General features: G+C 39.7%; 1 protein-coding gene across 1 annotated transcript in view; it reads left to right on the top strand.

The window, feature by feature from the left end:
* The window catches only part of HYDIN (HYDIN axonemal central pair apparatus protein), a 589624-nt gene that overhangs the window by 332047 nt on the left and 231279 nt on the right, over window positions 1–26298 (top strand). Inside the window, 2 exon segments of the mRNA XM_043981230.1 lie at window positions 4237–4401; window positions 6746–6898. Of these exon segments, the coding sequence (XP_043837165.1) occupies window positions 4237–4401; window positions 6746–6898 (318 nt within the window).

Raw genomic sequence — 26298 nt, 5'->3', positions numbered from 1 at the left:
CACTTGATATGTATGGGATATTGCCTCTGGGAAAGAGAAGATATGCAAAGGACATGAGGACAGTCTTCAGATTTTTAAAGGGCTTTCTATCATGGGGCAGTGGAAAGAGTGATTGATTTGAAGTCAGCGAGACCTGTGTTCAAATCCTGCTTCTGCCTGATGCTCACTACCAATATGACTTTGAACAAGTCTTGTAACCTCTGTGGGGTTTAGATTCCTCACCTGCAAAATGAGGGGGTTGGATTCGATGACCTCTAAGGGGCCTTTCAGCACCTAATCTATGGTGTTATGAACATACGGAAAAGAGATTAGATTTCTTCTGTGTAGCATAAGAATGGGAAGAAATAAAACTAAACTAAACTAGGAATGATGAATGGGACTTACAGGGAAAGAGATTTCAGCATAATATAAAGAAGTTCCCAAGAATTATAGTTTTCTAATAAGGGAATCGGTTTTAAAAAGCAATGTATTTCCTGTCCTAAGAGATATTCAAACAGGGATATCATTGAAGAGCTTATTAAGTTGGCAGGGAGAATGGGCAGTCAATCAACAGGTTTTTATTGTAGAATGGTGAGATTGAATACAGGGAGGCAAATTAAGCAGCTATTGTAATAGACCAAGATATGAGAGTGAGCCTCCCAAGACAGACCAAAACAGACTCTTTCTGGTGACTCACATGGGCAAAAATGACAGTGACTGAAGAAAGCCAACCCTTTTCAAAGATCACAAAGCCCTAGGTGGGTAATTGCAGACCAAAGAGATGCGAGTCATCCTTTCCTCTCTCTTGTCTATTAAAGTCAATGCCAGATTTGAGAAGTGAATAACTGGCTAAGAAAAGAGTATTTGAGAATGGAGTTTGGACTTCTGGGTCACAGTTTAAAAGGTTCCAGGCCCCTGGCTACCAATGGAATTTACCTAAGAAAGGGTGGCAAGTTAGAGAGGTGGTGCTATGGATAGAACGCTGAACTTGGAGTCAGGCAGACCTGAGTTCAAATCCTGACTCGGGCAGGTACCAGCTGCATGACCCTGGACAATTCATTTGACTGTGGTGGGTCTGTTTCCTCGTATGTAAAATAGGAACAGTAATAATGCCTATCTCCCATGGTTGTTGTGAAGGTAAAGTGAAATAATATTTATAAAGTGCTTTGTAAACTGGCGTTTTACACATTTAATCAAAAAGACTTTAAGACAAAGATGAGTGAAGGAGAAAACTGCCTCTGGATAGTCATGAGAAGAATACATGTGCAGAATTGCAAAGAAGGTAACACCCAAGAAGAGCTCAGGAACACAGTCATGGCCTTGAAACGAATGAGCAGAATATGGCCTGAATTTTTTAAAAAGCAGGATGGGTAGAAGATAGCTGGGGTTTGGCCTGTGCATGTCAGAAGGTCCAGGCACTAGTATGGGGAAGTCTAGTGGGAAAGCATTTGGGTAAAGATCAGTGGAATTGTAAAGACCTGGAGGCCTGGGTTTCTTCTCCCACTAAGGGGACCTGGCTTTATGCTCCTCACCAGTTTAGGCCTGGGGGAGCCTGGCCCCAAATATGGGAGTCAGCTTCTTCTAGCACTCCCTGGTTCACCAACAACTCAGCTCAAGCACCACCTCCTGCCGGGAATCCATCATAGTTCCCCCAGCTGCTAATGCCTTCTATTTTTTGGAGATTGCTTCTACCCCTTCCAAGAAGTGTAAGGGGATTATCAGAAGAGAGTGAGAAATGAAGAAGAGTTGTTTCTCTCTTTAAATTCCACTGGGCGGCCTGTTCTTGCTGCCCAGTGGCCGATCTTCCACTGCCCTTTGGGGATGGGAGGTAGTAAATGGGACCAAGAAGCTTCTTATATCAAGGGGCTCACTAGAAAAAAAAAAACAAAACGGAGCAAAGGCCTGTTCCTATTCATGCTCCTTGGGATGGCTCCTATTACTTACTGACTGCTAAATGGAGCAGTCTTGTCATCCAAATATATACGATAGACCATCTAGACTGATAGAGGAAATCCATAAGTTCAGGAAAACAGATTAGGAGCCTGGCACAGAGGTCATGGGAGATTTCATTTGTCCAGATATCTAGAGGTCTTTTTCTGCCAAAAATCAAGTGGCCAATAATTTCTTGCCTTGCCTTGCCTCAATGGCAATCTCACCCTTATTTATTTATTTATTTATTTATTTATTTATTTATTTATTTATTTATTTATTTATTCATTCATTCATTCATTCATTCATTCATTCATTCATTCATTCATTTATTTATTTATTTTTAGTGAGGCAATTGGGGTTAAGTGACTTGCCCAGGGTCACACAGCTAGTAAGTGTTAAGTGTCTGAGGCTGGATTTGAACTCAGGTACTCCTGACTCCAGGGCTGGTGCACCATCCACTGCACCACCTGGCTGCCCCAATCTCACCCTTTAAAAGGTGAAAACCGCAATCTCTTCTGCATCTGATTGATTCTCACAGGAATACTGTGAACTTGTGATTGAAAAGCATAGGAACTCCAGAGCACCTCAAATGTCAAGAGAGATTCAGAGGAGGGATGGGTAGGATCTCATGGATCAACATTCTTCAAGACAAATTAAATGAGGAAGGGTAGAAAAATATGAAGAATGAAGTTCTGAAGACATAATAAAGTGAAACAGTGAGGAAGGAAAACAGGAGGTGCCTGAAGAAGGGGATGTGGATGCACAGGAGGCTCCTCAACCAATTTAGATTTTTTGAAAGTATATGCAGAGAAGACTGAAGAAGCAGTGGGAAGTCACAGAAAGTGAATAGGAGAGGTCCTACAAAACTACTGTCAGAAGAGTGAAAACAAAATGAGCCAAAGATGGTTGGTGAAGCTAAGTTCAACAAAAATAATTTTTAAAGCCGTACTGTAGTAACAAGAGGAAAGGGAAGAGGAAAGGAGGGGAAGGAAATAAGCATTTTAAAGTGCTCACTATGTAGCAGAAACTGTGCTGAGTTCTTTACAAACATTATTTTATTTGATCCTCACAATAGCCTTGGGAGGTGGGTGCTCTTATTATCCCCATTTACAGTTGAGGAAACTGAGGCAGGTAGAGATAAGTGACTTGTCCAGGGTCACACAACTAGTAAATGTCTTAGGCCGGATTTGAATTCGCATCTTCCTGACTCTATGTCTAGCACTGCTATCTACTAGCTGCCTGAGTTGGTTGGGGACAACTCACAAGAGGGAAAAAGGAGAGCTATGCAATTCTTAGTTTGCTTCTATTTCCTTTGACAAGGAGAATGTCCTTTGCTATGAAAATGATCAACATTCAAGATAAGTAAGAAGTTAGTTAGAGAACACCCAGTTGCTCTTGATCAATTCAAATCACCTGGAGCCTAGATAAATGACATCATAAAAAATTTAGAAAACGAGATGACTCATTCACTGTTAGACATATTTAAAAGATCTTGGACAACAGGAGAGGTGTCACAGAAGGTAAAATATTGTGCCTATTTAAAGGAGGGAAAAAAGCAATAAAACAACTGTCAATTATAGGCCAGTGAACTTGGCTTCAATTTCTGGGAAAACTCTAGAACAGATCATTGAAGAGATGATTAGTGAACAACTAGAAAAAGAAGGGGTGTTTAGAAAGAGGCAGCATGGCTTTGTCTCGGGGAAATCATGCCAGACTACCTTTATTTTCCTTTCTTTGACAGCATCACTAAACTAATAGATCAAGGACACACAGGAGGTGTAATTCACCTAGACTTTAGTAAAGCAGTTGATACTATTTTATGCTATTGATGCAGAAGAGATGGTAAGATATGAATTTGGTTGAATGGCCAAACTCAAAGAGTAGGTGTTGATGGTTGAATATCAACTTGGTAGATCCTCTGTAGTAGTTCTGAGCTCGACTCGATATTGTTTACATTTTTATCTGTGACTTGGATAGAGGCTTAAAAGATGTGTTTATCAAATTTGCGGTTGACACAAAGCTGGACAAATTCATCCCCATGATGAATAGTAGGATCAGCTTTGATCTAGCAGTACTACTACTTGGTCTATTTCCAAAGATGATTAAGGGAAAAAGGAAAAACATCCAGAAAATCTTGACAGGTCCCTGCATTCTCAGGACTATGTAGCAGTCCAAAATGTCTTAGTGCCATTTTAAGTTTTAATAGCTTTTGGAATGTTCTGTCTTTGTTTCAAAACTTTTTCATAATAATATTTATGTTCCATTGAGGACTGAGCTTGTATTTACTTAATTATCATTTTACTTTTCTCCCTCTTCCCCCTCTAGGAATACGAGGAGACACCTACTGTACTCTTTTCTAGCCCAAACCCTTGTGGAATTATCAACCCCCAGAGCACAGTGGAGTTATTGGTGGTCCTAGAAGCTCAGGTCCTTGGAGAATATGAGTGCACAGTATACATTGCCATCTTTGGGAGCAAGGACCCGCCACTGGTGAGAATGCTAGAAAGTGAATAAATGTGAGAGGCAGAGCCACACCCACTGTGCAGATTCTTCTCTGCCAGCTTCTTTTAGTTCTAGAGTTTTCTATCCGAGTTGCAGAGTAAGAAAGATGCAATCAAACAGCCCAAGTCAGCCTGCTTGTGTCTGCAGTTGGGCAGAAAAGAGGCTAATGCTCTCTTCACCTGTGTAACCACTAGAATCACTTTCACTGACCTTCCTGGGTTCTCTGGGCTCCATATGTTCCCTTGGGCATTTGTATGATGTCTCTTGGTTTCCTCATATGTGAAGTACAGAAAGGTTGAAGCCAATGACTGTCGAGGTTCCTTGACCTTGGCCTCCCTAAACCTGAGATTCGTCTGACCGAGCCTGATGCTCACCAGAATGAGGGGGCGTGATGGCTGTTACCCACAGCCCCTTGGCTCGAGCCTCACTTACAGAGGACTAGGTATCAGTTTACACTGTCTCTAAGTGACTGTGTTTGCTGAGATTTCAAAAGAGCACAAGGTGATTTCACTTGTTGCATGCTGGATGTCACAGGGGCTGTCTCACTTAGGAATCAGTTGGTTCTGTAGCATCCCAAATGGAAGCCAGAAAAAAAGATAGATTTTCCCCCCCCTAATAATCAAAGCTATCCATGCGTATTTAAAAGAAGCAACACCATCTCTGAATGCACTTAGATATTGTTGTATGTATTGTTAGGCTTTCTCTTCTTTGGATAACATTTTACCATTACCTTTTTTTTTTTTTTTTTTTTTTTTGGTGAGGGCTAAATAACTTGCCCAGGATTACACAGCTAGTAAGTGTCAAGTGTTTGAGGTCACATTTGAACTCAAGTCCTCCTGGGCCAGTGCTTTATCCACTGTGCCGCTTAGCTGCCCCTTACCATTACCTCTTGTGTTCATTTGCCTAAAATCTTCAAAGATATAGATGTTAACTGATTCAGCGAATCATTGTGTCTTACATGTCTGAACAATCTATTGAAAATCCTGACATAAACCCACTTATGTCCAGGCACTCAAAAAAAAAAAAAAAAGAAAAGAAAAGGTTGTTGACCTACTAGGCAGAAAGAATCTACTCTTTCTGGTGCTACTGTTTTCTTGAAAAATCTGCATGGTTAACCTTCATCATTTTATAAGCCAAACTAACAACCCAGATGGTTGCTGGGCACCAGTCCTTGAGATGTGCTCAACTATTCCAAGGAGAGTTCTCTCCACATTTGATTCTTTTGGAACTGGTGTATGTGTGTCTGGTGTTTTTCAATTCATCTTTCCCTTTTTAAAAATCTCCCATTCATATTCAGAATTAGCAAGTGAAGGGGGAGCAGGTGTTGCTCTCAATCCTGTTGGAGAATATCGCCTGCCTGCCTGTGGGACAACTGGGTGTTATTGTGGAAAGGGAAGGAGCCAGAAGCCTGGTATTGCCATAAACTGAGAGGTGTCAGGAAATTCGAATGGATGGGGGACTTCTGAGTACCTTTTGTGCCACAGGCAGTGTGCTGGACACTAGGGATGTGACAACCAGATAGTGCCTACTCTCCAGGGGTTTATACTCTACTGGGTACAAACAACTTGTATGATTTATTTACAGAATGATCCAAGGGTAGGGTCAGCACTAGCTACAGGTAGGATCAAGAAAGTACTCATGTAGAAGGTGGCACCTGAGCCATGCTTTGAAAGGAAACAGATTCTGTACAGGGAATATGGTGAGAGAGGGTATTCTAGTTACTGGTTAAGGAGGCCAGAGAGCCTGGACCATCGAGGATGCAAAGGGGAGTGATGCGTTATTGGTCTGGAAAGATAGGTTGGTGTGGTTCTAAGTGGCAGATGGAGGAGGTTTAACATTTTCCTGGTTATGGGGATGATAACATAGACTAGGGAAAGTAGCCATGTCCTCCCATTACTTCCCTTGGCACTTGTGTCAGCCACATTATCCAGGCCTGGATGGGTCTGACTCTGTACGCCAGCTTTCCTTGTTGACTAGAAGCAAGGGCTGGAGCACCATAGCAGCAAGAAGGGATGATGGAGGCCCTCATTACTCTCTAGGATTCTGACTTGTGTAGCAGGAATGAGAAGAGTTTACTATCTTTTTTTAAGCTTTGTGTGTGTGTGTGTGTGTGTATGTGAGGCAATTGGGGTTAAGTGACTTGCCCAGGGTCACACAGCTAGTAAGTGTTATGTGTCTGAGGCCGGTTTTTGAATTCAGGTACTCCTGACTCCAGGGCCGGTGCTCTATCCACTGCGGCACCTAGCTGCCCAAAGAGTTTACTATCTTGATTGAAATGATAGGTTGGTCATTGTCAGTCTTCTCTGTGTTCTTTCCCTCTTTTGGGATACAGACTGTCCGCTTAAGGAGTGTTGGAGAAGGTCCTGTGGTCAATGTGTTTCCTGACAGAATTGATTTTGGCAACATCTATGTCCTAAAGGATACATCCAGGATACTCCATCTCTCCAATCAGTCTTTCATTACCGCCTTCTTTACTGCACATTTGGTGAGTATGCGACAGAACTATGAAAACACCTCTGTGGAAGCCCCAACACGTCTTGGGAAAATGATGGCCAAAACAGCATTAAATTTGTACGATATTTCAACTGCTGAATATGGCCTATTTCCACATTTTGCTCTTTATTATAATCCTTCTGTTGCTTTAATGTCTATAAGATGCACTATGATGTAAGGGAAAGAGCACTAGACCTAGAGTCAAGTGGGGACTTATTTTTAATGTAAGCATGTACAAAATAATTTCATATCTAGAGAACAGTTCAGGAGTCAATTAATTCTTTTTTCTTAATGTATTTTTTAATTTGTAAAATGTTTTAATTGTTTAATTAAACAAAATTTCAATATATAAGCAACAAAATGGATTGGATATGAACCCATCAACTTCTGTTATATAGTATTTTTTTAAAAAGTGTATAGTGGGAGGTGTGCAGCTAGGTGGCACAGTAGATAAAGCACAGGCCCTGGATTCAGGAGGAACTGAGTTCAAATCCAGCCGCAGGCACTTGACACTTACTAGCTGTGTGACCCAGGGAAATTCACTTAACCCTCATTGCCCTACCCCAAAAAAATCGTTTGAAAAGTGTGTACTCAGACGTTTACTAGCTCTTTGACCCTGGACACATCACTTAACCCCAACTGTCTCAAAAAAAAGGTCTATATAAAATTGAACAATGTAGTGACCCAACTATGCTTTTTATTAACATCTCCTTTGAACTTTTTTGCTATTTTCTGTGTATTTTAAATTTTCTATTGATGCTCTTTTTTCTTTTTTTTTTCCTTGCATCTAGATCACTACATATGCCCTTCCCTCCCAACAAATAAGTTAATTCAAGCAAAACAAAGAAACACATTGGCCATGTCTGAAAAACTCTAGCCGTAGGTCATCACCTCTCTGCCAAGAGACAAGGTTCTTGTATAAACACTGCATGGTAGGGACAGCTAGGTGGCGCAGTGGATAGAGCACTGGCCCTGGAGTCAGGAGTACCTGAGTTCAAATCCAGCCTCAGACACTTAACACTTACTAGCCGTGTGACTCTGGGCAAGTCACTTAAACCCAATTTCCTCACCAAAACAAACAAACAAACAAAAAAGAAAAGAAAAGAAAAGAAAAACACGGCATGGTATAGGCTGGTGGAGCCTTCAGTTATCCCCTGAGTCAGCAAACCTACTGAGCATGCTTGGGCAAATGGGCCCTCTCTTCTTTTTGTGGGCTGGAACTCCCCCAGAAGTTACTCCCCTTGAAAGAATGGATTTTCAGAGGAAAGCAGGACAAACCTCTGTTGTCCCTTTGATATTTACTTTCATTCTTCCCCTGCTGTCCTCCCCTCCACCTCCACCACCCCTCCCACCCTAGCTTTCATGTGCAAGGAGTATTTGGTCCAGAAGATTGTCTTTCTCCCTCAAACAAAATATTATCTCAGTGCTTGAGTTCTTAAATCTCTAGCCGTAAAATCTATGGAAGTGCAAACTTGGACAAACCCAAATATTTTAGATGTCTTCCTTACCTGGTTTGCTGTCTTCATACCCAATCTCATGTGTAGACTTTGAGACAAATTCAGCTGACAAAGGCAAGATCACTTTTTTATTCAGTTCCCCAAAGCACAATAAAACCTTTAAATTACTGTGAAATATGGTACCATTGTAAGCTATGGCTGCTTGTGTGGGGGACTGGAGTGGGAAGGGAGAAAAGGTTGTGGCTAGTCATTTTCTCTCTGTTTTGAGTGTGTCTTGTTGGGTTGACCTCAAGATATCGGATATGTTTTATAGTACTTTGAATGAAGTCTCTTTTTCTATTTCTTCTTGCTGGGTTTTGTTAGTGAGATACAGAAAGACTAATGATAAGAGGGTGTTATTTTATATCCTGTTACTTTATTGATGTTATTTCAATTGATTTTGGTTGATCTCTAGAGCTCTCTAAGTAAATCATTTTGCTTATCATATGCAGATAGCATTAATTTTGTTTCCTTTTTACCTATGTTCATTGCCTCAATTTCTGGGGTGATTTTTTTTGTATTATTGCTTTCTCTAATATTACTACAATCATATCAAATAACAGTAGTAACAAAGGACATTCTTGCTTTACTACTGATCTTACTGGAGAGGCCTCTAAAGTGTCTCCATTACAGACAATACTAGTTTTGGATTTCCTAGTTATTAATATTAGTTATTTACCATATTATGAGGAGATCAGTTTATCCCTAAACTTTCTAGTATCATGTTTTTTAAAAATCAGGAATGTGTTATATTTTGTCAAAAGCCTCTTCCTCATCTATTGATATAATCATAAGATTTTTATTGTTTTGTTATTATTATGGGCAATTATATTAATAGTTTTCCTAATGTTGAACCAACTTCTTATTCCTGACTTAAATACAATCTAGTCAGAGTGATTAATCTTCAGACTATGTTGCTATATTCACTTTGCTAACATTTTCTTCAATATTTTTGCATCAGTATTCATTAGGAGATAGATGCTAATGGTCTATAATTTTTATTTTCACTACTTTAACTCTCTCTGGGTATCAGGACCATTTTTTTTTTTGGTGAGGCAATTGGGGTTAAGTGACTTGCCCAGGGTCACACAGCTAGTAAGTGTTAAGTATCTGAGGCTGGATTTGAACTCAGGTCCTCCTGAATCCAGTGCTGGTGCTTTATCCACTGCACCACCTAGCTGTTCCCAGGACCATTTTTATTGCCTAGAAGGAGGTTGCTAGGATGCCTTTTTTTCTCTATATTTGTAAACAATTTATGTAATATTGGAGGTAATTCTCAGAATTAAGAATCATAAAATTTGAGAGTTGGAGGCCACCTCAAAAGCCATTTAGTTTGACCCATACATGAAAGGAACTATCATAACATAACTGACAAATAATTATCTGCCCTCTGCTTGAAGACCTCCAAGGAAAAGGAATCCATTCCTTTTTTTGGTTATTGTCATTTTTGTATAGTCAAGGAAAACAAATTCCCTAATTGTTCACATCCAAAAGAAATGTAATATCTCTTTCTGCACATTGGGTCAGTTACCTTTCTGTCAGGAGGTGAAAAGAACCTTTGAAATTGTGGTCAGGTATTGTATTAGTAAAAGTTTTCCAAGTCTTTCAAAGTTGTTTGTCTTGTTAGCGTTGTTATTATATAAATTGTTCTCCATGTTTTGCTTACTTCACTCTGTATCCGTTCATACATTTCTTCCCATTGTGATGTTTAAAATCTAAATTGTGGTCGCCTTAAATCAGAAGCTTCAGCTCCAGTCTAGTCTAGAGTTCCAGCCTGGTTGGGTTCTTCCTGAAGTCCTCCCCCATGAGCCTGCTTTAATCAGGAACCCACTTCGAAAGCTGTTTGTGGAAGCTTTTTTATACATCTGGAACAGAGGCGGTCCTTACACACTGCTTCAAGGTGATTGATTGTCGTCATCCAAATCCATCGTCTTTGAAGGTGTTCTCAAGTTGAGTTCACAGTCTAGTTTCTGAGAACAATACCTTCTTAAGGGATAGCCAGGTGTGATTACAATCCAATTAACTTAAAGTAGGCTTAATTAGCAGTCAATCACTCTCACTTGATTCAATCAGTATAGATTAATCTCCAGGTGGGTCTCAATCCCATTATTTCATCACACCATGTTTCTCTAAAACTCATATATATCTATATGGTATATAGTCCTATACCATAACTTGTTCAGCTATTCCCCAATTGATGTCCATACCCTTAATTCCCAGTTCTTTGCCACCACAAAAGAGCTGCTATGCATATTATTGTACATATGGGTTCTTCTTGCTTTGATCTCTGTGGCACATAGGCATGGTCTAAATTTGCCTCTTTGCAGCTTTCACTCATTGTTCTTGGTTCTTCTCTCTGGGATCAAAAAGAGTAGGTCAGATCACTCTTCTCCATGACAACTCTTTGAATATTTTAAGAAAGACATCATGTCTTCTTTTCTCTGGGCTCCATAGCTTCATATGAAGAGTAGTCAGGTTTCTTCACCATCACAATTACTCTTCTCTGGACATTCCCCAGTTTACCAATGTCCATTTAAAAATGTGCCATGCTAAACGGAATGTAAGATTCCAAATGAGGTCTAATGCTAGAAGAGTATAGTGAGACTCTCACCTCCCTATTCCTGGAAGGCATGCTTCTCTTAATGTAGCACAAGATTGTGTTACTCTTGTTGGCTGCTGCATCACAATGCTAAGCTTGCCACCCAGAAAAATCACCAGAGCTTTTCCTCCAGAATAACTCTACATAACTATGCTTCTCTATCTTGTACTATTAAAGTCAATCGTTTTTTATACCCAAGTCTAGGACTTTATATTTGTCCCTGTTGAATTTCATCTTATTAGACCCAGCTCTAATGTTTATATCTGTCAAGGTCTTTTTGAACCCTAATTCTGCTGTCCAGTGTGTGAGCTACCCCTCTGAGCTTGGTGTGATTGTTACATTTGATGAACATTACATTCCCATTTATGTTCTATGGGTGTTTGGTTTAATTCTCTTGCACATCTGAGCCTGGTGTTATTCCTTTAACAGCTCATTTGTGGCTTATTCAATTTATTTTTTCTGTGATTTGCTTGTTTAAATTCTCCTTTTTCTTGTTCTATTAATAGAGGTATCAACTGCATTTTTGTAAGTAGCCTGTTAGGTCCCTTGTATCTTTACATCAATAATCCAATGATATCCTAGTCTAAGTTTTACTTTCTTTTCAGTAATTACTACAATTACTACGGCAATCCTACTGTAATTTCATGATATTATATCTCTGCTGATCTGCTTGCAATATTTTTTCTTTGACTTGGAAGCTTTGGATAGGGGCTGTATACATATATGAGTGTATTCATTTTGAGTTTCTTTCAGGAAGTATGCTTTGTAGTGGTTTTTGTCCAATTTTCATTTTGGCTCCCTGGTTCTAACAGTTATTGTGAAACATAGTTTCTTGAAATATAGTATCCTGGCTTTCTGTGGGTTCTTTTCTTTTCTTTTCTCTTTTTGTTGTGGTCAGGGAGTCCAGTGATTCTTAAATCATCCAATCTCATCTAGTTTTTTGGGACAGTTCTTTAAAAAAAATTCTTATCTGATCAATGAAGATTTTCAATTAACAAGCATTCGTTGAGGACTTACTTTGTGCCAAGCGCTATGCTAAGTGCCAAAGACATAAAATAAAAATTATATAATCCCTGCCCCCCAAGGAATTTATGTTCTAGTAGGAGAGAAAATATATACACATATAAACAAATACAAAATAGATACAGAATAGATACAAAGTCATTTTTTTAGGAGGCTGGTAGAAGCTGGGAGAGAGTGTCAACCAAAGTGTCATTCATATAGAAGACAGTACTCAAGTGCAGTCTTACAGGAGACTAGCAAGTCCAAGAGGCAAAGGTGAGGAGAGACTGTACTCCAGGCATGGGGTCAGCCAGCACAAAAGCAAAATGATGGAAAAAGAAGTGTATGAAGAAGAATTTAACTGAACCGTAGTGTATGAAGAAGGCTGGTTTAACTGGACCCTAGCATAAATGAAGGGCAGTAGTAATGTGTAACAAGGCTGGAAAGTCAGATAGTGTCTGACTGAAAAGGGCTTTTAGACACCTAACAGAAGAGTTTCTGTTTTGTTCTGGAGGTTTTTGAGAGCCATTGGAGTTTACTGACACAGTAGGAATAACGTAGTCAGACCAACCTCTGGGAAAACCTGCTGGGTGAAGGTTAGATTGGAGGGGGAACAGGCTGCAGGTGGGGAGGCCAAAACAGAGTGAGTTAGGGATAGAGAGGGATAATGAGTTTTGTTTTAGACATCTACATTCCTGGGATGTGCTTCCTTCTCACCTCTTAGTTTTCCCAAGACTCAGTTCAAATCTCATCAGGGACCCTATCCTGCCCTCCCAGTTTTAGTGCTTTCTCTCTACTCTTCAAATTCAAATGGTTTATCCATTTTTTTCATAAAAATCATCTCCTAGTTTTACTTAGTTCAATTTTTTAAACTTTCAATTTTATTAATCTTTATTTTGATTTTTAGGAATTTCATTTTGGAATATAACTGGAGACTTTTAATTTGTTCTTTTTCTGTTAATTTTTCAGTTACACACAATTCATTGTTCTGATCTTTCTTGTATGGATGTATTTGTTCTTTGATCCACTCATTCTTTAGGATTAAATTATTTAGTTTCCAATTAAAATTTTACCTATGCTTCTAAGGTCCTTTATTGAATGTAATTTTACTTATGGTGTGATCAGAAAATGATATATTTGTTTTTTCTGCTTTTTTACATTTATTTGTAAGGTTTGTGCCCTAATGGTCAGTTTTTGTAAAGGTGCCATGTACAACTAAGAAAAAGGTATACTCATGTCTGTTCCCATTCAGTTTTCTCCAGAGGTCCATCATATCTAACTTTTCTAAAAGTCTGTTTATCTCTATAATTTCTTTCTTATTTATTTTATCGTTAAATTTATCTAAGTCTGGGGCAGCTAAGTGGTGCAGTGGATAGAGCACCAGCCCTGGATTCAGGAGGACCTGAGTTCAAATCCGGCCTCAGACACTTACCACTTACTAGCTGTGTGACCCTGGGCAAGTCACTTAACCCCAATTGCCTCACCAAAAAAGAAAAAAAGAAAAAAAATTTATTTAAGTCTAAGAGGGGTGAGTTGAGATCCTCTGTTAGTATAATTTTTCTATTTCCTTCCTTTTACTCTCTCTCTCTCTTTTTTTTTTTTTTTAGGGCAATGGAGGTTAAGTGACTTGCCCTGGGTCACGCAGCTAGTAAGTGTCAAGTATCTGATGTGGGATTTGAACTCAGGTCCACTTGAATCCAGGGCCAGTGCTTTATGCACTGCACCACCTAGCTGCCCCCCCTTCCTTTTACTCTTTATAAATCTTGAATATGCCTAATTATTTACATGTCATCTCTGCCATTAGAATATGAACTCCTTGAGAGAAGAAACTTTTTGCTTTTCTTGGTAATTTCAGTTCTTAATATAGTACTTGGCAAGTAGGAAGTACTTAATAAACACCTTCTTTACTGACTAACCAACTGACATGTTGAGTTTGGGATCCCTTTGAGACAAATAATTCAAAATGTCTTCAAATCCGTCCTCAGATACTTGACACTTACTAGCTGTGTGACCCTGGGCAAGTCACTTAACTCTCATTGCCCTGCAAAAAAAAAAGAAAAAAAAGAAGTCTGTTGTAAGCCAATCCTAAATAAGGCTTAATCCAAAAGTCAGTAAACCTCCATGAACCATAAATGCAATTAAAAACAACTTTACCAGTTAGTATTTAAAAGAATGTAATTTACAAATATACAAAATTCATATAAAACGCTCATCATTTCCCCCTGCAGAATCAATATCCAAACCAACTTGCCATCCAAGAGGGCAGCAAGAGGCACACTAAAGATTCTGACATCAACTTTCCTTGGGTCAGGACCTCAGGCAGCAAAATGGGTTCCCTGCAAAGGACCTTTCCAGGCTCTATAAAACAGGTGTTGTGTGAAGGACTGGAGCTTAGGAGAGAGATTAGGGCCTAATGTATAGATTTGGGAGTCATCTACATAGAATTGACTAATAAATCCACAGGAACTGATTGGGTGATCAGGTGAGTGTAGGGAGAAAAGAAAAAGGTACCGGGACAGAACATTGGGGAGTACCCAAAGGTAGGGAGCATAATAGGGATGATCCTCAAATATAACTGAAGCAGAGTTGAAAAAGGAGGTCATGGGAGCTGAATATTTTGAGGATCTGGGACATTAGTATATCTGAGGAACATCCATGTATATATTGAAGTCCCCTCACATGGAGGCAGAACATGGAGAGGAGAGAAAGTCTGTGTGTGAGCCAGGCACGGAACTCATTGTGAAAAGAAAGAGAATGCCCTGGGCATCAAAGATAAAATCCACTGTGATTTGGATTGGGTGATAAATTTGGATAGAGTGAACCCAGAGGAGGTGAGATCACTTAGTGAAGGTAGCAGACGAAATGTCTGGAAGTGACAGTGAGGCAGAAAGCAATATTCTGGTTTTACTCCCACAGGAGGAGGTTGAGAATAAGAAGAGTGGGGAATAGAAAGGATGGAGGTGGGATGGGGAGAAGTGGGGGGGGGGGGCGGGAATATGGTACTATTAGGAGGGAGTCTGGTCTCTGTAAGGGCCAAGAGATGGAAGGAGAGAAAAATAAAGATGTTTAAGAAGAAAGGAAATTTGAAAAGCGTGATAGATCTGGACTGGGAAATTGGAGGGGCAGGAGGAGGACTGAGGTAGATAGGCCCCTTCCTTGAGGAAGGAGCCATGAGTTTTGGGGAATGGGGTCTGTATATCAGCTAGCCAGCACTTCCGAATCACTGAGTTTTTGCTGACTTTCCTGTGCAATCATGCCTGTGTTGATAGTTACAGAAATTAGAGTATGCTACCCAGAAATCTTCTGAATTTCTAAACGAGGCAAGAAATCGCCGTAATTACACATAAACTTGAAGTATAGTACCATGTATTATCAAAATACTCAATGCAAACCCCTTCTTACAGAAGCATTCATTTGGAGCCATGGCAGAGATATCTTTCTTCATTTCTGAGCTCATTCAGTATTAACTCCAGCGGCTGCTGGGTGGACAAGCAGGAAGACCTGAATTCAAATCCTGCTTCAGACACTTACTAGCTGTGTGACCTTGGGCAAGACATTTAACCTTTGTCAGTCCTTTTCCCCCATCTGTAATAGGCCTATAAAAGTAGTACCTACCTCCCTGAGTTGTTGAGAGGATCAAATGAGATAATATTTGTAAAACACTTTGCAAATCTTAAAGCATGATATCTAAAGGCTAGCTGTTATTACGATGCTGGCCAATACGTATTTAATTATTCAATCATTCACTCTTCCTCAGGAATGAGGAAAGCCAGGACTGCAGTCCTTATTTCTTGTAATTAGGGTGATCAGTACAGTTGCCAGGAATGCTTGATTCCCTTTTGCTTGTCTGAATCCTTGCTGGGAGGTGTCATTCTACCTCCTTTTTCATGTTATGTGAAGGTCAGTCCTCCTTGGATGCAGCCCAGCCCATCAATCAGTCCAGAACACCAGGTCCTGCCCTTCAGCCTTGATGTTGCAGCAATTATGGAGCCTGGGAGAAATATCTGTTTCTGAGTAGTCAGGGTATCAGGAAATGGGGAGCTGAAAGTCTACTCTCACAGGAATTTTGTGAGGATAGATTAGTCTGGGTTTTTTGTTTGTTTGTTTATTTGTTTGGTTTGGTTTTTGGCTTTCGTTTGGTTTTTTTGCAAGGCAATGGGGGTTAAGTGACTTGCCCAGAGTCACACAGCTAGTAAGTGTCAAGTGTTTGAGGCCGGATTTGAACTCAGGTACTTCTGAATCCAGGGCTGGTGCTTTATCCACTGCTCTACCTAGCTGCCCCCTGGATAGATTAGTCTGGAAGGCGCTTGAAGCTTCTCAAAGAAAAGTGCTATGTAAATATTGTTTAGTGGGGGAAGAAGGGCTTACTGTACAACTGTATCCCTGGAGCCTCACCAGAATGGATGATATGTTTACTTTCCTACTACAAGAACACCCAGATGGGGTTCAGAGCATCCTAATTTGGTGCCTCAAGTAGCTGCTTATGCTGGAGCACTATTGCATGAATTGAAGCAGAGTCTTCTTTGAGCTGGACCTTGGAGCCACTTGAATGTTGGTCATTCCTTTCAACTCTTCCCTGGGTTGGTGTGGATTTAAACATGAACACCCACCACTGAACTGTGGTGGCTCCAGGGAGATGGACATAAATGTTAGAATGCCAGGGGAGATCAGGGCAGCTAGGTGGCATGGTGGATAGAGCATGGTCCTGGAGTCAGGAGGACCTGAATTCAAATCTGGCTTCAGACACTTGACATTTACTAGCTGTGTGACCCTGGGCAAGTGACTTAACCCCAATTGCCTCACAAAAAAAAAAAAAGAATGCCACGGGAGAGCCATTCAGCAAGACATGTACAGGTCATGGCAAATGTTCCTCTTACCTGAAAGGAACCGCAATCAGAAAAGTCTCAGTGAGCTAGAGGCAACAATGGCAAGGATAGGGCGGTGTCCTTTTGTCTCTAAGTAATGGTCTGTATGTCTACTTCTTATGGATGTTCCATGGTGAGTTGAGTTCATTTCTCAGCATTTAGTAGGAAGAAATATACATATGTATCAAAATATATGTATATACATATATAATATTTAATTTCTCTTTTGCTCTGGTTTATTATCCTTATGAATACTGAAATCCTAGCTTCTTGAAAGTCAATTGTTCCTTGGGCCATAGCCAACCATCAAGAGATGCTCACTATACACCAGTGGTCAGCCCAGGGACTAGGCCATAGGATCTGCAATGTCTCACAAACCAGTTGACTTTCCATTTTTTGAGGAATGATGCCAATGGGCATGCATTCACCTTCTTAGGCACTCACTCCCTTGTTCCCATACTAAGGGATATGGTATGTTATAAATTCTTGGGCAGTTACCTCCCCTTTAAACATTGTCAACATCCTTGTTAGGTTCATTGCAAAAAAAGATGCCGAGACTTTCGTGGCACTAGTGTGTCTTGTCCCCTCTAAGATGTGGCTCTCCATCCACCCATTTGTGCTCCTGATTTATCTGATAATGCCGAGCATTCATAGCCTTGCCTTTTTCTTCAAAAGAGAATCATGAAAAATGGTAAATGTGTGAAAAGACAACAGTTAGCTGCTAGTGGCTTACAGTCTGACTAATTCCATCTTCTGGGTTCAATCACATAATGGACTATGAGATTGATGATAGAATGTAAACTTGTTGAGGTACTAAAGAATGGCATAAATATAACTGAAAAAATCCTAAAATCCTAAAATCATCCTGGAAAAAAGGAATACAGTACACAAAGAAATATAATTATATTTTAGGCAGCTTGATGACTCTATGGATAGAGTGCTAGTTAGTCAGGAATATTTCATTTTGGTTACATAAATGTGAGAAAAATGAATTACTTAAGGACCTCAAGATTATTTTACCAGTATAAACTCAGCCCTAATAATGATGTAAAATTATTGTGTAAGATTACTGGCTTGTTTTGGTAAGAGTGACCTCAAAACTACCTAAATTTGTTATCATTATCTAACTTTAATAAAGCAATTTCAGGAATTACATTGGGAAAGATCTAGAATATTAACTCATTTCCCACAGTGCCCTCAGAAGAAGTAGTACTTTTCTAAAAATTGTGCCAGATGATTAAAGTTAGTTGGGGATGGTGGGTAGAGTACAGAAAGGAGAAAAAGTGATAGAGATCTTTTTAAAAACCAGAAACCTTTATTTTATGTATATATATTAATATATGTGGACATCTTCTTTGTAACATCGTTTCTCCTACCATGTCATAATCACTGCCAAGATCCAGCTTGATGCACTGGTACTAATTATACTTTCCTTGCTTTTTTTCTTGCTTCTTTGTAAACTATCACAATGGAGAAATTGACTTGTAAATATGAATATGTATTTAAAATTAGCACTGTTTCTTATGAAATCTAAGTGGAAATTGTTCAATTCTGTGATCCTTACAAGTTTCAAAATATAGTAAACCATAACTGGATGTTAACAAAAGCTGGCTAGAGGCTAAAGAGCTGTCAGGAGACAAGGATGGAGAGGAGAGGGTGTGCAGAGAGACTTAGACTCAGGTCTTTGGAACCTAGAAATGGCAGCTGTTGAAGGCAGCCACAGAGCAGTGAAGGGTTCCTAGGTCAAGCCAGTAACTGCAAGAAGGTGAACCATCAGTAGCAGAGTGGCCATGCTGAGGCAAGGAAGAATCACTAGTCTACTGGATGAGTTCCTGGACCCAGCAGAGGAATTTCTTGATCCCACCAACTTTCAGGTCCAAGTACAGCCCTTCTTAAACCAATGAGAACTGGAACCAAGGAGCTGCAAGAGACATAGCCATGAGCAACCTGACCTATATTGAGAGGTACAGCATCCAGGATAAGGAGGTGAAAATGTCCCTCTGTATTCTGTTCTAGCCAGACCACATCTGGAATATTGGATTTAGTTCTCAGGGTCACAATTAAAGGACATTGATAAGTGAACTCATTCAGAGGGGAACAAGGATATTAAAGGCCACTTAGTTTATCACAGTTGAGGATCAGGTGAAGGGAGCAGGATATATTACATAGAAAAGAGAAGAGTGAGGGGTGACATGACAACCAAGATGGTAGCTTGATAGCTCACACAGGAGCCTATAACTCTCTCAGTTTGTACTTTATTGATGCTATAGAAAAAGCACCAGATTGAACAGTGACCAAGAAATCCAAAAAGGAACATTCAGTAAGCTGCTTCATCCATTCCAGGACTATGAAAGCACAACTAGAAACTGTGGACACTGGAAGATGAGTCCTGTTAGAGAAGCTGGCACAAGCACCAGTAAATAGACTGAAAACTCATGGCAACACCAGGAATTGGGGAAGCTTAAAGCATAGTTCTAAACCAGCATCTTAATAGGGGAAACCACAGAAGGGACCCCCAAAAGCAACACCTTAACTGAGGAAATCCCAGGGGGGAACAAAAGATCAGTCATCACCCTGACTAGGAAAACTCCAGAGGGAATGGATGGAAGAGGCCACATTCCAACCAAGGGAGAATGGAAGACCATCTGGCATCGTGATTAAGGAAGCACAAAGGAGGGACAGAAAACCATCCAGTTCCCTGACTGAGGAAGGCTCAAAGAGGTTACAGATCATCCAGTGCCTTCATTAGGGACCAACACAGAGCCCTATTCAAAGACACCAAACCACCCCATGGATCCCTATGCTCTGAGCACAGACATATCATGTGAAATGGAAGCCAGAAATAAAAACCCAAGAAAATGAATTCAGGAGAAACTGGGGTCAAGAGAGTGACCATGACTCTAAGTCCCAAATCAAGAACTGAGTCTAGAGAGATGAATAAACAAAAGAAGACACCATATACTATGAGGAAATATTACGGGTCAAGAATTGTCCCAGAGGAAAACTCAGGAGAAGAAAATAACTATATTACATAGAATTTAGAATTCTGGACTTGGCATCAGAAAGACCTGACTTCAAACCCTGCCTTAGGCACTTACTAGCTGTTTAATCTTCAGAACAGAAATGTCTTCAAGAATCATAGAGTTAAATAAGACAAGCAGATGATGTGGGGATAGATCTACTCTGTTTTATGGTTGGTTGGTTGGAAGAAAGAAAGAAAGAAAGAAAGAAAGAAAGAAAGAAAGAAAGAAAGAAAGAAAGAAAGAAAGAAAGAAAGAAAGAAAGAAAGAAAGAAAGAAAAACATTATTTCTCATAATCAAGTGCATAAAACAAATACAAATGTTTCTCTACATACAATTATAAAGAAAGAGGTGAAGTTTTAACTGAACTCAAAGGTAGATTGAGTACATACATACTCTCACTTTCAAACAAAGAATTAGAAGTAAAAATACATGGGGAACAGGAAGTAAAAGGAAGAGGGAGAAGGGGTTAAGAGGGAGGGCAGTATTGGGGAGGGAATGGTTACAAACAAATTTCAACTTCAGAGAATGGATCACCAAGAGAGAATTAAAAAGGGGGTAAAAAAATGGCAAAATCTAATGATCAGGATGTGCTTGAAGGGAGGAAGGGTGGGGAAGTAGTTTAGAAGCAGATGACTCCAATTATACATTACTAGCATTAATAAAACTCTTTTACCACTGGCACAGGAGGCAAATAAAGGGGAAAGTACAAAAGGATAGGATGAAGGGAAATACACAACTAATAACCATAACCATGAATGTGAATGGAATGAACTCACCCATTAAAATAGAAGAGGAGAGGAATAGACATTGGAACCCCAAAATGTGCTGTTTACAACACACTTGAGATATAAAAGTTTAGCCAGAGTTAAAATAAGAGGCAAAATTTATTGTTCCTCATATTAACTATTAAAAAAGCAGAGGTAGTAATCATGAATTCAAACAAAGTGACAACAAAAATAGACATGTTCAAAAGAAAAGGTTTTATGTAGAAAATGGTGCTTGGGGTGAGCTTTGAAGGAAGGCAGAGGTGATGAGGGGGTGCATTCCAAGCAAGGAGGGCAGATTGTACAAAGGATAGAAGATAGATTAAAAACAAGGAGGCCAGTTTGGTTGGATTGTATGATGAGATGAGGTGGGGCATAATGTATAATAAAACTGGAAAGGTAGCACTAGAAACACAGAACAATTGTGGAAAATCCAGCAGGTAGGGTTCACCAGAGAATGGAGATTTCTTAACTAAGAAGCTCAAATATAAGTCCTTTTATATTTTTGTTATATTTAACAAACTACTTCTACATTCCATATATTGTTCAGTTCCACTGGAACTGAAGCTATCCCCAGACAAGAAGTAGAAATGAGCCAAAGTCAGCTATTCCTGTGAAACTCATGGGGTGGAACTATGTACTGTAAAGTGTGAAGTAATTACTAGGAAGTCTCCCAACCAGAATCATTTATATTAAATCAAAACATAGGTTAACCAAAGACTATACCCTGGAAAAATTGGCAGACAGCCTGAAGCTGCCAACTTAGGCTTCTTCAGGCAGAATTAAAGTCAATTCCATCCCACTTAGTACATTTGGAGAAGGCAGTAGGATATCTTAAAGCTTATGACAATTGGACAATTGAAAACTGTTATCACAGACCTTTGTATTAAATGACCCTCCCTAAATATGTGTAGGTGTTTTATTTACATTATATATATATATACACACATACATATATATATATATATATGCACACACACACACATATATATATATATACATATATATATATATGTTGCATAGCTGCAAAATTGCTCTTACCATATTGAGTTTTCATCATGATTATTATTATGATGATGATGATGCACAAGAGATCATGGGAAAGCAAGATGTAATTTTAATGGTTGGCTGACAGATATAATTTGGATAATTTGCTTTATTGTCAACAAGCATGTAATAAGCACCTACTATGTGCACATGCTCTATTAGGCACCAAAGGAAAATAAAAGGATGATTAAAACATAGTGCCTGTCCTCAAGGAGCTTACAAGGAAGAAGCTTATAGGGAAGACAGATTATATTTGATTAGATAGATAGATAGATAGATAGATAGATAGATAGATAGATAGATGATAGAGATGATAGATAAATAGATGGATGGATGATAGAAGATAGCTAGATGATGATAGGTTATAGATAGATGATAGATGATGATAGATAGATACATAGATGAATGGATGATAGATGATAGATATATAGATGGGTTGATGGGTGGATGATAGATGGATGGATGATAGAAGATGATAAATAGATGATAGAGATGATAGATACATAGCTAGATACATGGATGGATGATAGCTAAATAATGATAGATTATAGATAGATGATAGAGATGATAGATACATAGATGGATGGATGATAGATGATAGATAGATTGATAGATGGATGGATGGATGATGGGTATATGGTAAATGCTTGATATAGATGATAGATAGAAATATCTCCATCTACAATTCTGAAGTAAAAATGAATGAAACCTATAGTCTGATATTAAACATTACATTTATAGAGCATTGTCAGTGCTTATAACACCCATGTGGGATAGGTGAGGCTAGAATTATTACCCTTATTATGTGGGTAATACTACTAAGGCCCAGGGAGTGAAATTGTAACCTGGTAACAGACTTAGGATTAGCTCCCAGACAGGACTCCTGAGTTAGAGTTGATGCCTCTTCCAATTATGCTCCTACAAGGCAAAAACTAAGCATAGTTGGTTAGCTTACTTTGTATAGTGCCTAGTCCACTGTCATGTATGTAGAAACTTATACCTCCCCTCCCCCAATTGCTATTTCTCGGAATAAGAGAGAGAGATTTAGTTCTTCACTATTAAAGGCTTAGAAAATAGCAGGGAATAGGGAAAGAATAAAATCAGTCCCAGGGTCCTGACAGTAAACATCTCTTCTTTTATTACATGAAAACAAAGGGATCTCTAAAATGGGTTGAACTCTTCTAGAACTGTCCTGTGATGGGGTCTCTCTATGTCATAGATTTCACCCACTTCTTGCAGCAGAGGTTCCTGCCTGACAGGTAGGTGTGACCCTCCTCACTCCCAAAGGCCTCCCTCCCTCTGGGAAGCTAAACTTAGGAAGCACAGTCTTTCTAAGCAGGATGAACCTATTATTGTCCATGTCAAAGGCGGGGAGATTTTGAATGAAGTTTGGGGAACAGGGATGGGTCAGCAGCCTGGCTGGACTCCTACCAGCGGCTCCAACAATTGAATAAGATTAGTTTGAACAGAAATGTCCAAATGAGAGGCAAGTGATTTTGGTCTATTGTCCTCGGAGCTCTCCAGAATTTAAAAAGACACCATCTTAGTGTTTCTTCACCTTTTGCCAGCCTCTCCATCTTCATTCAGCACATGCCTGCTGTTAATTGCTTTTGGCGAATTGCTTATTCTATTTTGTTATCTCCCCAGTCATCTGTGGTTCAGGCAGAAAGCTTAGGGGAAGTCAGATTTAAATAAGTCTCCCTTTGTGCACTAGGGCTTCTTTAAATCTCCCTTGGTAGAAACCAGGAAGCTCTCCCAAACCTTTAACACCAAGTGACAGCATAGTGTTAGGAGACAGCAACAGACTTGGAGTCCATACCTGTTGAGTTCAAATCCCATCTTAGATATTTAACCTTGCTTAACCTATCTATGCCTCAGTTTCTTCCCCTGTAAAAAGAGAGGGTTGGACTCAGACAGAAAGGTCTCTTCCAGCTCTAACTTTTCCACTTTCTGATTCACTCAGTGGATTTGTCATCTCAATGACTCTTGTTGCCTGTCACCAAAATCTTCAACTAAACACTTGTATATCATGTGAGCTGAGCATGAATGAATGGAAAAGTATTTAAGTACCTACTATGTGCAAAGCACTGTGCTGAATGCTGGAGGCACAAATAGAAAAGCGAGACAGCTTTTTTCATGGAGCTCACATTTCTACTGGGGAGATGAAAGGTATAAGAGGTTTTCAATGGACACATTTAAGAGGTTTGACTTGCAACTCAGATGAGAAAAACTAATGCTCCTTAGGGCACAATGGCAAATCAGATGGCTTCACACCTTTAGTGGTATTTCCGTCAACAAAACCACTGACAGGGGCAGCTAGGTGGCACAGTGAATAGCACTGGCCCTGGAGTCAGGAGGACCTGAGTTCAAATCTGGACTCAGACACTTGATACTTACTATCTGTATGACCCTGGGCAAGTCTCTTAACCCCAATTGCCTCACCAAAAAAAATAATAAAAAATAAAAGCACTGATAGTACCCTTTGACTGTGCCAGGGAATTTGGTGCTGAGAACTTTCCTTTATGAATTTTTAGCAAATATGACTATACTGAGGAGATGGCAGCTAAACAGCCTATGAAGGCAGTTGTCAGGCTTTCCGTGATGGTGGCAGGGGTCAAGGGGTGTGAGGCACAGAGGTCTGGCAGCAAGGCCAAAAGAAGTCTGGGAAGGGCTGTGATTCCCAGAGATCTAGGGCTAACCTGCCATTGTGGGGCAGTTGGTCTGGCCATGGATCTTCTGTTGGTGATGATGGGTTGGTATTCATAAAGAGGGGCTCACCTCGGTGGGTTCTAGGACTATTGAACTGGAAGTCATGCTGGAGGTCTGAGGAGGACACTACTATTCCCATAGTTCTTGGCCTGTAGGAGCTCACAGGTGAAGGCAGAAAAGCCAATATGTTCAATGAGTTCTCTACATTTTGTGAAAGTACACATAGAAGAGACATTTAGTAGGGACAGTAAGTGAAGAAGGAATTGTGGAAGTCTCTTACTGGTTGTTTGATGGCAGACAAATCACTTCACCATCCTGGCCCCTGTTTTTGTAGTTAGCCAATGAAAAGGGTGGACTAGATGTTCTCTAAGATTCTTTCCATCTTTGACATTCTGTGGTTTGAATCTTTGTTGTAAGTTAATATTACACTGTAATGCATGGCCGTGCTCTTGTAATGGCTGACTCATTTCTGCCCTGGCAAAACTAGAAATGCAGCCATTATTTGGGAATATGTAATCGGATGAAAGGTAGTAGGAAGCTGCTGCTTGGGAGCCTTTTGGTTGCAGAGGCAGGCCAGTATCTGAAGTGGCATAATAAAGCATCAAAGCCTTTGCTGAATGGATGCCAGCTTTGAAAGTCCGATTCACATAGAGCTTTTCTCATCACCATCCAATCCCTAGTTATTCTCCTTGCTACGGAAATGCAAAAAAAAAAAAAAGGTAAGGAGGAACAAATGGGGATCCAGGAACTGAAACAAGAACTAAAAAGTTAGGAAAAAACAGAAACACATGACTGCTTAAATGGAAAGAAACCATAAAAGAAAAAGAAACTGGGATTGTTCATGTCCCTTCAGAAGTTTCCTCAACCTTACTATCTGAAACCTTGATAGGTCTGATCAACCTTCCTTGTTTTGGCTTTCTGCCTGCTCTTGTGTATCCCAGATCTTCAGCAGAGCCCTCCTTCCAGTTCCTAATTTCCGACTTATTGTTCAGAATAGTTCTTGTAGTGACTTGGTTTGGAAAAGAGAGACATGTGGTTAGAGGCATAACCATTTAGATAAAATGGGATGGAAGAGGGAAGGAGACAGATGATATGGAGCTGAGCACTGAAACCTCACTGATTCTACTTTCTGTTACTTATTACGGTTGATTGAAGAATTTTGTTATTTAGGATAATAGTACAAGAACAATACCAAAATAGTACTAGAATAATAGTACCAGAGAAAAAAAAGACTATTTCTGACTCTGAAGTTTTCTTTTTCATTGTTCTTTACTCTCATTTCTCTGAAGAAAACTTTCTGTGAATTTCCATTGGAACATGAGTTGTTTTCAGATACAATGTAATATACATTTTTATCTTTTGGGGACTTCACAATCATTAACACACACAACAGCAAATGTATCAGCTTATTCACACTCCATGTTATTGTGTGTGTTTTTTTAAAGGTGCAAACAATAGTATGCATCCCTGAATCACAAATAAATATTCAAAATAATGTAGTAAGAAAACTTGTAATAATATCATCACTTTCATCTTGGGAATGATGAGCTTTAATTTGGGAAGTGTGTCAGTGTGAGAAGGTACTTTCTGCATTCATGCTCAGACAGGAAAAGTCAGTGATTTTTAAACTGAGTTACTACCTGTACAGAATATACAAAACTGGAATAATTGATGCAGGTCATTTATCATGGGGGTGAGAGAAAGAGGATATTGAGGTGTGGTTCTCATTAGAAATCTAGCAGCTAGGTGGCACAGTAGATAAAGCACCGGCCCCAGATTCAGGAGGACCTGAATTCAAATCGGACTTCAGACACTTGACACTTACTAGCTGTGTGACCCTGGGCAAGTCACTTAACCCTCATTGCCCTGCAGGAAAGGAAAGGGGA

The sequence above is a fragment of the Dromiciops gliroides genome, chromosome 2 (genome assembly GCF_019393635.1).
Source record: "Dromiciops gliroides isolate mDroGli1 chromosome 2, mDroGli1.pri, whole genome shotgun sequence".
NCBI classification, from domain to species: Eukaryota; Metazoa; Chordata; class Mammalia; order Microbiotheria; family Microbiotheriidae; genus Dromiciops; species Dromiciops gliroides.
Note: the sequence above shows the minus strand (reverse complement) of the source record. Positions and strands in the feature narration are given on the sequence as shown.